Raw genomic sequence first — 15120 nt, forward strand, 5'->3', positions numbered from 1 at the left:
CCCCGGGGGCCACTTGGACTCGGCCGCGTCTCGACCTCTCCGAAGCCCCCCGCCCTCAGGCCGCCTTCTTCAAGTCAGCGGCTTGCGCTTTCATTTTATTTCAGACCACGTACCGGGCTGACTGGAAGCGATGAAGCAATTAAGGTTTTCTAGAGAGACTGAGCGAGAACCTTGGTGGGGGGTGGAAGTAGGGTGGTGATCAAGACTCCGCCAGAAAACAAAACCAACCCCCCCAAAAAAAAATCGGTTTCAAAGAGCGTAGGGTTCGGTTTGATCCCGTGGCTGCTCTGTTTTGTTTTGCTTTCTTGGTCTATAACCCTACAGATAAGAGGGTAATATAAATACTTGGGAAGATTGGAAAATTGCTGAAGAGTAGTAAGGGCGGAAAAAAAAAAAGCAATTCGGAAGCTGGTTATATAATGCGCGATGTGGCTAACAAGAACGGCAAGCTATTTTTATTTTGTTTACCGTATGTTGTGCTGTAGGGACTCCTCCAAACTGGTTCTGTCCCCGAAGAGGTTTTTTAGTTTCCCTGCTAGATCCACAGGATACAATTGGCAAAATTAGAAGACCCACAGAATAAAAACTAATGCCTTCGAGCGGCGTTCTCCGTGCAAGGGAATGTGTGTATGCAAATAAGTTCTCCTTTGGCAATCTAGTAGTCACATCTCAATGACGTTTGTGTTTTATAATGCAGGATGTTCTTAATATTTAAACATCATCCTTATCTATCGCACGTAGCAGTGGGTACTGGCTGGTTATTTTTAGGCAGAGCTAGTTAGTTACTTTTTCGACTGTTAGCTAAATCATATCTATTTGAGTTTCTGAAGAAACGTGCAGTTCCTAGAAGCCCCCTTCAACCCACCCTCTGGTTTATTTTAGGGTGTAAAGATAGTTTGATACTTAGGGGTTTGGGGTGAATGAAGATTGTGCCAGAGGAAGCCACAGAGGAGAAGAGAAAATCCTGCCCATGAACTCTTGGAAAGGGATTGCGCCACAGCAACTAATGCTGTGGCATTTAATCTCCTCCGATCGCCCTCTAACTGTGTGTGCATCAGTCAATATTTTAGTAGCTCTGCAAATAAATGGGCTTGAATGCCACCTTCCACATAAAGCAGAGGTTGAAGGGTTCCCCCGAACCTTCTGCCCTCCTGTCTTTCTCATCATGCGGATGGTGTCAGTGGTGTCGGTTTTCCGGGCACTTACTCCAACCCTGATTACTCCTGTAATTAGATCAGGCTGCCATGGCAACACACAGTGTTCTCCCTCCATTCAGGTGGGTTTGCCTGAACTACTCCGAGTGTTCTATGCAGAGTATTTGTGCTGCCCAAGGCAGGCTTCATTATTTCAGTTGCATCTTCTTTCAGTCATTTGGATGGGAGACACTGAATGAGGCTTCTAGCTACTTAACTTTTATAAAGGAGACCGACTAGCTGTTCTCACTGGGTACAGTATGTAAATGCACCTCCCCAGACAGTGAAAGGAGCCTGACAGTCCTGCTGGTGTTTATTGTGAACAGATCAACAAGTATTTGGTACTTGTTAGAAACCTTTCAGAGCTTAGTAAAGCAACATTTCTTTTGCAGTCTGGTGCCTTTGGCCTTGTAGGCACTTAACCCTTTGCTGTGTGAAGAGAAACCCTTCCTTTAGGACTCACATTCTTGCTCCCGATGACTGGCTTTCTAAAAGCTTTGCTTGTAGGAAGTAACTTATTTGGGAAATATATGCCTATTGACACATTTTAAAACTCCGCAGCCATCATTACAAAAGCTGGCACTGACTGTAAGCAGACATTTTAAATGTATTCTTAATCTAAATCTGTTGGCCAGGATCTCAAGTGATCTTCAGCAATGATTGAAAACGTTTATTTTCTCAGGTGAGAGATAATACAAGCCTGTAGCTAGTAGACTGAGCATGCATGGTGCTTTTGCACAACAAACGGCTTGTAGTCCATTTTAGGATATAATTTAATGAACATTTCAAGAGCAGCATTCTTGTCTTTAGATTAGGGCATCCTCTTATGAATAAAGGCAGCTAGGCCAAGAAAAAGAATACTACAGCAAAAAAGAAAACAGGACAGTGTCTTGAGTTGCTAGAACTGTGTTGCTCCAGCAGTCCAAGTCAGGAGGAATGTTTTTGTAACTGTGATACTTGGAAGAAACAATAATTGAGAATAATAGTGTCACGATTTAGTTGTCACCCTGCCAGTCAGTTTATAGTTTTATGGCTGTCTAGGTAAACTACCCCTCCACGCACCCACACACACCAGGATTGAGTGAGCCACTAACTCTCAGCACAGGAGTTTTATGAATTTCCAGGTCTGGTCAGTAAGTGCAGGAGGTAAATTCACTGTGGCCTGGTCAGATGAAGCTGTTGCTGTGATTAAAATGAGCTATTATTTGTAGGAGGTAAATACATTGGAAGCAGGGAAATAGAAGAAGGCACAGGAGTTTAAGTTTTACACACTGTCTTGGAAGACCTGGATTATATTTTGCAAAATACAGAAAGTTACTTTTTTGGCAGTACAGTGTGGACATGTATTTTTCAGTGTACAAATAAAGCCATGCTCGAATGAGTACAAAAAATGTTTGTACTCAAATGGAAACTGTAAAAGACAATATTTTTCCTCTCTAGATTTTGTTTTAAGAGGGTTTGATAAACAGAGGTGGTATTGTGTTGGAAATATTTCAAAGAGGCTTTAGGCCTCTAAATTGTCTTTTAGAAAATGCTTAAAAAAACAAACAAACAAACAAAAAAAACTCCTTTAGCCATCAGATTATATGTCAAATGTTGGGAAATGGCCCTAAGTTTCAGCCTACCTTATTCAGCTGTGTGAGAGTCCAGAGAAAAGGCAGCATTAAGAGATTATTAAAATATTAGTAAACACTTCTACGGCTCCTGTTTTTGTTGTTATTATAGAGTTGAAGGACTCATATTCCTTCCGTATAATGTGCCTTTATTTTTTTTCTTCTAAAATGTCAAGTGGATTTTGCCTCTGCAAAAGCATTGAGTGACAGTTTCTGATGACTAACAGTGTTAACACCCGGCTCACTGTGTTTCCTATTAGAAGTTAGTCAATAAACGTGTTTTCCTAAAACCCTGAAACTCATGGAAGTAGGTGAATGTGGGGTGAATATTATTTAAACTGTGGTTATCTGAAAGTAACATAGTTGAGGCCCTGCACAGCTTAAATACGTTAAATGGTAAGGTGACATAATATAGCAACACATGCTATCACTTTTGGGGGGACAAATTATTTGACTTACATTGCTTTATTATTTAGTGTAATGCAGTCTTGTGAGTGACAGGCTTCTCTAAGAGATTTAGGTCCATGCAGTTTAATTGCTTCAAAGAATGGATTTACTTCAGGGGTCATTAGAAGCAGACCCTCCTTATTTTTTTGAATGCATTGAAAACAGGAAATTGTAGGAAACGCCACAGAGGTAAGAACTGTCCTAGAACTTACAAAAAGTACCTCACTTGCTTTTAAGATAGGAAAGTTTGAGATTTGAATTTGAGAAACGAAATTGCTCTTGTTTTAGTTTCGTTTAATGTAGTTTAATGAAATAAATGGACTCGTGTACATGTTCTTGGAGATGTAGAAAAATAATGAGTATGTAGGGTGCAAGTAAGTGTTACAACATTGCAAAACAGTTGGCTAAAAGAAATGCAGTGGGATCAAGTTTTTGAAAACATGTATCCTTAAAATTGAAGAAGTAATAAAAAGAATATTGTGAAGGTAAACTATCTTTATTTGTGGGAACGGTGTTTTCTTTTTTCTTCTTGCATAATTATATTTATGTATTTCGTCCTTAGTGTAGAGATGTGTTTTATAATCCTCATAAATTTGAAACTTTCAGGCTAATGTACTATAAATATTTATGCTAGGTATTATCACTGTTGCACATATACTAAAACATGTTTAGAACTGTTACAGACAAAAAAGCAATAAGCATTATACTTTGTTTGACATATTTGATGTTAGTATAAATGTTTCATTGATTTTTCCTGTAACTTTTAATGCATTCCATTTGTGGAGTAATGAAAATGCAATCATAATTGCCATAATGTAAGCAAAACTTGTGTACTACCTGGAAACCACTTTTTACACAATTCATTGTAGTGCAGTCAGAATTTGAGACTTAAGGGGGCAGAGGTTCCCCTGATCATGGTGTTCTGGTTTGGACTAGGAGGAACCCTTTTTCTCCACTAAAGTGCCCTTGTCCAGGGAGTTACTCAAGGGGAGTTTTTAGTACTGTTCGTCACAGCTGTTAACCTATAAGTGTTTGCATTTCTAATGTTCAGAGAAAATGCATTTCTCTGTCAGTGTGTATGGGAAATTGTCTTTTATTGTGCACTTTGCTTTGGCCCTGTTTCCCACATTCTCCCCTGGATTTTATATTTCATCATATCTGTATTATTTGTGCCATTTTCTAGATATTAGTATTGTGTTATGTTGCTTTGCTGTGCTTTTGAAATTTTAAAGGTTCCATTTTGAGTGTACATCAGTATAGAAAATATTCTATAGGTTATTTGTTTCTGTTGTTTGTATGTTTTGCAACAAATCCACGTTGACTTGTGCGTATTCTTGTATTTCTTCTGTCTGATGGAATATAACAAGTCACATTAACTCTATTACTGAAGCTAGTGTAGCAACACAAATGCTTTAGAAAGAAATAGGCATACCAGTGAGAGAATAAATTAATATTTTACAGCATTTGCATCACATTTGACTGTTCCCTGCACTTCAGCAGAATGGGAGGAGACTGTAATTTGGACTCTATAAAACCTTATCTGCCAGGTGCTATGTAAATAGAATTGTGTGCACACACATCGATATACAAGCAAACCCTCTCCCAACTGTGAGCTCATAGACTGCTATCTACAATTTTGCAGTACCTGCAGCTGGCTGGAAAACGATTATCGAGTATTTTGAAGCGTCCTTTGAAATGTTATCAGATAAAAATCAAAGAAATACTGTCTGTGTAAGATGAAATAGGTTTTTGTGAACTTCTATTTAACTTGGCCACTGTTTGAATTTGTAACTCGACAGACTTGTTGGTGGAAGGACTGTGTCTTCTAAGGACTTAAAGGACATTATAGTTCACATCAACTTGCCTTCCTTCTCTGCACACACAGATTACATGTGGGGAAACCAAGGATGAGAAAAATTACTTCTGCAGAGCAATCCTAGGCATTCAATAGAGGCTAAAATAAGTGCTTGGTGAATGGATTAGTTAGAAGGAAGAATACTCTGGCTACTATTCATTACTTTGAAAAGTGCTGGAAAGAAATGGAAGTTATTTTCCTTTCCAGCTGGGCTGTGCTCTTAAAAATAGTGTGTATGGATGAAAATAATCATGACTGCTGAGATGTGTTGCCATGTACCCAAGGATAATTGGCTCACTTACCTGTTTACAGATTATTCACATTGGAGATCATATTCATAGCTCAAGAATAGTTTCTTTCTGACACCCAATATAGTTCTGGGCCTTCTCTTTCCTACTGTTACCTGGTGTGAGCTTAGGGAACCCAAATTAAATTTAAAATCAGCCTAAACAAATATGCAGATCAGCTCCAGCAATCATAGCCTGAAAATCAGTGCAGCTTTTATAAGTTTGGGGATTATTTGATAATAACTATGTTACTTTTTTATGTTTAATGTGGATAAATGGATATTACCAGTATTTAAAAATATGATTTTAATGGAAAGGGTTAAAAATATGTTAGTAGATCAAGCCCTCAACTTTTCCCATTTCTATGCATAGGTCTTTACCTCCCAAAAAGTACTACAAGTGCCAAGCTCCCTGATGGAAAGGTACCTGGAAGATTCACTCATTTCTCCTTTCATTCATCCATTTACACATTCACTCATGTATCATACAGTGGATAATTTTTGCCTAACCATCTATGAGGCATTGTGGCAAAGTCAAAATAACATAGGCATATGTTCGATGATGAAATACTCCGAAGTTTAGTGGGAAATCCCGTGAACCTGTGTACACTTTCAAATTGTTTTCTGCATTTTATACTTTTTCTCTGTCGCACTGGGCTAATGTGCCAGTAGCTGTGTCCTGTGAAGTTGCATGTGAGTCGGTTATATATATATATACCACATTAAAATTAGACTTTGGTTCAATTACTATTCAACCCATGCCCATCTCCACCTGATATTCCTTGTGATTACCAGCATGTGTTTATCAATCGCTTGGCTAGAATCATTGGAGAAAAGAATCACTGTGGCTGAATCAATGGGGAGATTGAACTTTTTAATTTAACCGAAGGGATGACCTTTTTTATGTGCTGGCCTCCCTTTCAGTCCTGGGAATAAAACCAGACCTTCCTTTGGAGCTGGCTGGTATCTTTGTAATTCTCATAAAACAAAATGCAAAGTTTGATGTCTTTAAAATTCGTATTTCAGTGCATAGCCCCTTAAGGTGGCCTTTGTTTTTAATGCAGCTTATTCTGTTTTTCATTTTGGATTTCCTCTCCTGTGCTCCATGGGTGACTGCAGGAGCATCGTGCAACAGCAAGTCACCAGGGTGGTTCATTCGTGCTGCAGATTTGCCTGCCATCCTTGGCCCCCAGTCACCTGCTCCACTATCACTGCGGGGAAGAGCGTCACATGTCAGGTGAGAGCCCTGCCACGCTGTCTGTTCTCTACCTGAGGATGAAGTCTGACCTGGGAAATCCTCCTAGTGGCCATGCTTTAGCACTTTGTTGACTGTTGAATAGGATTTTCTTTGCAAACTATTGTGTGGGAAATTGAAACATTTTCCAGATAGTTATTGTTTAAAGCTTGGATTAAGGCTTCTGTCTTTTTGGCTTAATTTAGTTGGTTCAAGAGGAAATCTGCCTTTGTCTTTGTGATGATTGTTTATTACCATTTGAGGCATAAACCTATTTGAATTGTCACTTTTCCTTAAGGCAGTTAAGTATGTTGTGCTAGCAGATATTTTAAGTCACGGGTTTCGTGTTTTAGATTTTTGATGTAGTAGAATACATGTGTAGGAAAACAGAGAACTATTTGTTCGGGTAGTGGCAATCAGTATTTGTTGAATCTTGAATTTCTTTGTGTCTGTTTGGATTTTACAACTTCCTGATTTCCTCATGTACAGTAAATTTTTCTGGCCTGGAGAGTCAGGCGGCACAGGGTGGATGCAAGTGTTGATGACTCATGGTTCTCTATTAAAGAGAAGACGAGAGGACAGACGTTGCCTCTAGTGAAGTCAGGAGAGAATGGAAGTCAGCTAGGATGTGGGGCAATAAGAGCTTTGGAACACTGGTGTGTGCAACCAGGGGAGATTGTGAAATAAAAGTAGGGGATGGATTTCTGTTTGCCTTGGAAGCAGTCCTGCTGGAAGATAGGGAGATAGGCTAGACCAGAGATTCCTAAGCCTGGCTGGGCAGCAGAATCACCTGGAGAGTTTAAAAAGATCAGAATTTGGGGCGCCACCCTAGATTTTCTAAATCAAAATTTCCCTGCCGATCTCCCGAAATTACTGCCCTTCCAGGTTTCAGTGCTGTACAAGTTTGGGAACTCCTGTCTCTCAGCATCTCTTCCCAAGGAATATTCCATAGTTTTACTTTTATTAAACCTCACACCCTCAAGCCTGGATTTGCAAAACTCATGTGTTAAGAGGTAGATATTTACCTTGTACAAATGTTCATTTTGAAAATGAACCATCAGCTTTTTCCCTCTTAAAGTTCCAGTTTTTATTTTATTTATTTATTTTTTTGTTTGTTTATTTTTTTGGTATCCCCGGAACCAAAACTTGGGTCCTTGCGTTTGGGAGGCAGGCGGCGGCACCACTGAGCTAAATCCCTGGCCCTCCAGTTTTTAAATTATATGCAAATCCTGTGGCATCTGAGACAAAAACCTGGAACTCTGGGATTAGCCCATCTTGATTTAAAATGTAACTCTGACCTTCAGCAGTTTTACATCCTTTCCTTGTCTTGGTTTCTCTGTGGAGAAACATAGAGGTGCTGATAAGGATGGAATGCATGTACTGTGGATAAGATGGTGCTTAGCATTTGGCTTGTGATCTATTAACATAAGCCATGTTGTTAGAATGTAACTTACCTCTGGGCAGAATGATTGCAATGGTCTTGTTTCCTGGTGGTTGCTCCTGGCCCATACATGATTAGGAACAAGTAAATATACCTAGGCCTTGGTCTTTGGACCAGCAGTGTGGTTAGATACTGTAGCTCTGCAAAGCCAGTGAGCCTCTATTTTTTCTAAGTCTTAACTTCTGAATTTATCACAACTTTCTTACCATGACAGGATACATGCCTATCATTGTTTATGTTGTTATAAGATAAACTGAAGAGCTGGATGTGGTGGCACACACCTGTAAGAGGATCATAAGCCCAGGGAACCTGATTAATTTAGTGATTTAAGGAGACCCTGTGTCAAAGGTAAAAAAAAAAAAAAAAAAAAAAAAAAAAAAAAAACCAAAACATTAAAGAGAGTGTGCTGGGTATATAGCAGCTGAGTGCAAAGGCTCTCGGTTCAGTTCCCAGAACTGCGTGCAAAAGAAAAATAAAAAGATGAATTGCATACGTAGATGGAATCGCGTGTGGTCTGTCTGAGTGACTGAAGTATTAAGTCTCAGATGGATCAGTTGAAGAAGTCTTCTAGGGGAACAGGAAGAGGTGGGAGGCATTGATCACAAACATTGTGTTCCTCTCGGTTATAAATCTGGCTCCTTTACATTGTATTTGCTGTGGACTAGAGAGTTGCTCTTTAAATGGAAAGAGAGTGACCTAGAGTTGCCCTGTAAGCCTCTTTAAGATTTCCAGGTGTCAGCTACTGGAAAGAGATGAGGGAGTGTCTTCCTGCTGTGCTTTCTCTGGGGTGTCACCCACTTGACATTCTGTGCCAGGCAGAAAATCCTCACACTGACTCGTATGGGACTGTGGGTTCAGTTGTATATGGGGTGAATCCACCTTTGATTATTTCTTTAAACTTCTGGTACTTAAAGAGAGTCATTGGTCATAGCAAAGTATCTTGAGATTTGTATTTTGAAAACCAGGCAGCAAGAAGGCCTCTCTCAGGGTCTGCACACCCAGCTTATAGAGAAGAGGCCAGGTGTGTCCAGTCCAAGAAGCAAACCGAAGTGTCTTATGAGTACTCATGTTGTCTTACTGACAAAATACTGCAAAGTCACCTTGAATTTTAAGTGACTGACATTTTCTGTGATTGCATTTAAGGGAAGCTTATACACATTATCTAAACATTTTGCATAAATAATGGCCTTGTTATAATCGTCACAATGGATGACTAAACCCAGGCAGGGAAATATGTTTATTTATGTAGTACTCTATTATATTCATTAAGCTTTTTTTTTGAAGAAAAAACCTCCAAAAGTCTGGATTGCATTTTTTTTGGTTCTAGTTATTTTATAAATATGATATAGATATACAGCAAGTTATGATCTAACTTGTTCACAGTTGCTATCTATGTAAGAAATGATTCATTCATTTATTCATTCATTGTGTGTCTTTTTAAAACTACTTCATGGTGCTGTGCAAATGAAAGTAAGAGCTACTGGAAGGAGGTGTGTTCTGTTTGTGGTCAAGCAGGGGAAAGAAGAAATGCACAAAAATAAGTAACACGAAGCAGAATGGGTGCAGTTGGGTTTCCTGGGGTCCCCTCTACCTGGAAGGGATTCAGAAGAGTGACGCTGCCTGTGTAGGAGGAATCAGGAAAGACTTTGAGAGGAGGCTCCTTTGAGGTCTCTGGGAGTTGGTTTGCATTCTCTAGGAGGAGATGAGTAGAGCTGGAGGAAAGCCATTGAAGTGGCTAGGACCACACAAGCAAGTGCTTAGTGTGTAAGTGGCCAGGCCTCTGGGGCTGCAGCACAGGTGCTGGGGGACATCTGAGTTCCTGGAGTCAGGCACGCAGTAGGGAGTGTGGGAATAAGACTGCTGAGAGGTCAGTCCATGGATCAATTTGGGGAGGCACTGGCAGAAAAATGGTCTTTGAAATTGGGCTTTGGGCTCTTGTGCTGTCTGAGAGTTGAACTTACAGGAGGAAATGATGCAGTTTCAGGATGCCCTGAGCTGGGGTAGAGTGCAGAGAGAGAAGGTATGAGGAGGAGGGTGGGACAGCCTGCCTGGGCCTCCTCTTTAAGGCGTGGTGTGAGAAGAGGGTGAGAATGGGAGGAATTGGGGTGAGGTGTGGGCGGATAACGGGGAGGATCTTTCACCAGAGCACAGGCTCCTTGGAAACCCAGTGCTGAACTGCAGCTCAATGAAATCATGTTGAAAACCTTTATTCCTTTAAGACCTTTGAAAAAATAGGAACCTGAGCTAATTTTAGCTAAATGTAATATTTGCGTGCATGAAAATGAATGCTGCTTTTGAGATTCAGCACATGCAGTACCTCTTTTCATTTAAACAAATGATTCTTCTATTTTCCTCTAAACAATTTTATTAAGAAGACTTTGAGTGGAGCCCTGTACACATTAACAATTCTACCATTTCCTTTGATCTTTTCCTCTGTTGATTTATTCATCTCATGTGATATGTGTAAATCACATTGTGCTATCTACTTGACTCTGTAGCAATTGTTCATTTGCGGCAATTCATTTTCAGTACTTTGAGAAATCACATTAATGTGGGTGTGTTCTGTAACTTTAGAAGATTTCCAAGAGACTTTCTGCAGACTCTTTTAAGTAAGAGAGTTATATATAGAGATAGATAGAGATCTATATATATGTGTATACCAAGCTACTAGACACAGCTCTGAACAAATTGGCTTCTCATTTATACTTTATTGAAGAAACGTGGAATTGCTGAGCCTCACTTCTGGGGAGAAAGCCTAAGACTTCATGGCTCAAAGTGAAGGGAAAAGCTGAAAATTATCTGTTTCCATTGGTGTTAGTGAACAGTCTGTTTGAATGTAATTAGGGAAATGAGCATTTTTAAGAATTTTTTCGTAGCCTGAGTTATTTGTTTGTTTTTGGCCTGGATATTTGTGTTGCCCCTGGATGACTTAGAATGAAGGCAGTGACTTATATAACTTTCACAGGGGCTAAGAAGTTTAGGATAGGAGTAAGAGGGGCAGAGAAAACAACACCAAGGGAAGATCATTCTGTCTGCAAATACTTAATGAACATGCAGTGTGAGACTCATTATGCCAGTGGGCCCCTAACGGGGCTATGAAGATGATCAGTAGCTCACAGTTACTGTTTGAATATGAATTTGTTTAATCTTCATTGCAGTCCTCTGTCGTCCTCTGTAGTAAGCATTCTGTGGCATAGAGAGGGTGAGTGACTTGCCCAAGTGTGCCCAGGAGTTGTGATGAGTTAGGCATGGCTGCCAGCTTGCTCTCTTCCCAGCTTGCTGGGTTTTCTCCCAAACCCAGAGTCTTGTCCTTAAGAAGCTTCCAGTTGAATGCATAAGGAAAGGGGTGCCCGGGAGTTAGTTAAAGAACATGATTCAGATCGGGATTACGGGACTGGCCCTGGGCCACCATCTGTTTCCATGCCTGCCTGTTCAGAGTCCCAGGCAGATTTCTGAGACAGGTGCCTTTGTAGTGCTTCCTCCCTTTCTTTCACTCTTCCTCATCCCTCCCAGAGATTGCCTGTGCGCTTCCAGTGATTAGTAATTGAAGAAAATGATGATGGTGGCAGTATGCTTGTCTGTTTCAGGGGATGGGCTTGAGTCTCCTCCAGATGTTTTTCAGCATCCAGAGTCCCAGGGAGACTATGAACTTTTGACTCTGAAAGGGCCTTACTGGGTCACGGCTCAGCTTGTGCGATTTGGCAGATATGAAGGATTTATCTCTCCAGTGTGCTAGGTGATGGTGTGGGGTGAAAGCAAACTCTGGGAACAAAACATGCAGCCGGAGGTGGTCACACTGCGAGCAGGTGGCCCCAAGGAAGCCCGGACTCTCATCTCCTCCTGTCTCTGTCCCTCCTAGTCTCATATTCTTGCCCTCGGAACAGCGAATGACTCTTAGCCGCGTCATGTCAGATAGGGAAAAGATCATTTTTCTCTTGGGCTGTGCAGGGAAGAACTGATTGTGTTTCTTGTGTTGGGTGAAATTTACTAAGGATTTTGTTTTTTGGTTTTCAGCCGCAGCGCTTCTCTCTTTATAGACATACAGAACAGAAGCGGCCTCGGGATTTACTATCTGTGCACTTGCCTGGCAGCTCTAGCCTACATCACAGCTGTAATCATATGTGATGAATTTTTATTTACAGATTAGGAGGCTCTGACTCTGACATATGACTAACCGGGAAGCTCCTCCCTATGACAGTTGTATGTCATCTGCTTCAGAGGACTAATTGCTTGGCAATTCCCCTTTGGTAATTCCCTCTTTATTTTCTGATGAGTTACTTAACAGTGATGGGCTTGTTGAGCAGAGTGCAGAGTTTACTGTGCGCTGCAGAAACACCACCCTGGGCCTGGGGGATATGCTTTTTGAAATCTGTTTTAGCTTTCCTGAAGAAACACTGAAAACATTCTATGGCCTGTTAATATTTCACTCAGTACGAGGTTCAACACCAGGCAGCATGCAGTTTTCCAAAAGAAAGCAAAACCAGGCCTCTTTTAAAAACTGTGCCCCTGTGCATCAGAAAGTTATTTAAAAAGAATTTAATATTTATAGAATGTTTAATGCACTTTCTAAATATATGATTTAAAATGGAGCAGCTTTCACTGCACAGTGTGTGTGCTTTAGAAGAAAGCCGTTGGACTGATAGTTCAGAGGTCAGAATTTCTGTTTCTTGCCTACTGCAGGATGGTTTGCGCTGTTCACTTTAAACTTGCTAGGCCTCAGTTTCCCTATCTGCAAAAAAATAAGGACGTTGAAAGAAGTGAGGCTCATTCTCCTTCTGTCTCTGACATTGTACAGTTCCATGAATAGATTTTATTGTAATTCTTCCCCAAGACCTTTGCTCTGTCAAACATCATTTGCTGTTGTTTGACTTTGTTAGGTTTTGTATTTAATTAGAATTTATATTTTAACTATTATTGTGTCATTATTTAAAGAGTAAGTCATAAGTGGTGCCTCAAATCATTTATCACCCTATCTATATTAGTTTCAGACCTTACTACCTCCTCTGATCCTTTTTACTGTGCTTGCTACCATGCCCCAAACAACAGCTATTTCTGGAGGTGGAATGCATTATAACTGGAAAGAATCTTTCAGCGAATTGTGGAATTTTTTTTCTTTTTTCTTTTTTGCAAGAAGAGTGCTGAATCTCAGCTCTTCTAAGCAGTGGTATCAAGGGCCATATTCTACTTCTAATTTGCGAGTAGAAATCCTTCTGATGTCATTTGGTTTTACCTGCAGGTGCAGATTTTAGTCTCCAGGTAATACCTTCTCTCTTCTGGATCAACTTTTCCAATTAGTGTGTGCAGCATTAATTTGTCTTTTTGGTTAATTTATAAGCAGCTCACACTGATGCCTCTTGATTCATTGCAATTATTAATAGTTTCTGTAGGAAGCCATTGCAAATAGAATAGGTGATGTTGGAGGATTTTTTAAAATCCTATTTTGTTATCTTATTTTGTATCATAGGCAGAGAAAAGGGAAGAGAAAGTACTTAATGGTAAGTAAAAAATGAGGGCCTTGAAATCATGGAGACTGAGGTTTGAATTCTGGGCTCTGTTTCCAGCTATGTGGCTAAGGTCATGTGACTTAAATCTGTGATTCTCGGTTTCCTCATCTATTCACTGAGGATGCTTACACCTGTCTTACAGAACCATTGGAGTGATCAAACATGCATCATACAGAACGCACACACGAACACATTAAAGAAAGAGGAAGGCATACTAGCCTTTATAGTTGGGGGAAAAAGAAGAACAAAAGAAAGAGCTGTGGGGTGGTTGGTAGAAGGAGCTGAATGCATGAACAGAATTTGAATCCCGAGTGGACCTTTGAAACTTGGAAGGACCAGAGTCACTACTTGTTTGGACATGGTGGTCTTGGCAGTTTCATCTGCAGTGAGGAAAAGGGGGTTTGTTACCCCATGATTGATAGAAACACTGTGTTTTAAACATTTATCACACAATCCTTACAATAATAAAGGGATGTCAGTAAAATCAAAAGTTCTCTTTAGCTCTATCTACCATTCTGGTCTATAAGTCACATTCACTTTAATGTGCGGTCTTCTAGTTCTCGATAATTTAAAATGTGTCCTTTTTTTAGTTCTGCTTTTCACATTTAGCATAAACATTCTCATTTGCAGTCTAGACTCTAAAAACATTGTTTCTAAAGATTACACAACGTTCTGTTAAATTGTTCTACCTTAATTTAAGTTATATATCAACTTTGGACATTTAGTTTGTTTCTGATTGTGTGCTACTGTAAATGTAGTGGATACCTTTGCACACGGAAGTATTTTCACCCGAGACACTCTCCCATCGGAAAGGTTATTACAAAGTGAGAGGGAATTTGTTCTGAATGGCTTTCTAAAAGCCTCTACCGGTTTACATTGCTACTGATGGCACAGAACTAACTATGTCTTTTTTCAACCTGGTTAATTGTGGGATTTATCATTCTTATTTTTTTGGCGAATAGACTCCTTCAGATTTAATAGGTCTTCAGATTTGCATTCCTTTGATCCCTCTCAAGGATAGAACATTTCTGTCTCTGTTTATTTACTAATTGTCCTTTTCACAATTAGCAAATGAGAGTTTTGATGTTTGTAATCTATGTATATAAGCTCTTTATGTGTTCTAGATATTCATCATTTTTTAAAGTATATTTGCTGCAGATATTTCCCCAGTCCATTTTTCTTTCATTTCAGCAATACTTTCTGCTGTAACAAAGTTCAAGGCTATATATAAAATCTGTTTCCTGGGGTTCTCTGTTCTCTATCGCTGGTCTCTGTGTTGTGCAGGGAGCCCTGCCTGGTGGGTGGAAGTGGGTTCGCAGGTTTGAATTCTGTTCCACATCGGAACTACAGGCAGGATGCTTTGCCTCCCTCCCTGGTGTAGCTCTTCCCTGGCGACGGCTCCTTGGCAGGGCATTCGGAGTACTTCTCTGGGTCTTGCTTGAGTTTGGGGTAAATCTGGTTTCAAGCTCTGAATTTGGCTAGGGGCTTGGCCGGGCTGGGTGGCTTGGCATGGGACAAACCTCCTGAGGGGCCTCTCAACATTACCT

At 40.2% G+C, this 15120-nt stretch overlaps 1 protein-coding gene across 1 annotated transcript in view; it reads left to right on the top strand.

Moving 5' to 3' along the window:
- Positions 1–15120, top strand: part of LOC117285451 — a 34777-nt gene that overhangs the window by 11328 nt on the left and 8329 nt on the right. Inside the window, exon 5 of the mRNA XM_033761786.1 lies at positions 6514–6631. Coding sequence (XP_033617677.1) covers positions 6514–6631 — 118 coding nt within the window. The remainder of the gene's footprint in view (positions 1–6513; positions 6632–15120) is intronic.

The sequence above is a fragment of the Fukomys damarensis genome, unplaced genomic scaffold (assembly GCF_012274545.1).
Source record: "Fukomys damarensis isolate Sample0158 unplaced genomic scaffold, DMR_v1.0_HiC HiC_scaffold_10, whole genome shotgun sequence".
NCBI lineage: Eukaryota > Metazoa > Chordata > Mammalia > Rodentia > Bathyergidae > Fukomys > Fukomys damarensis.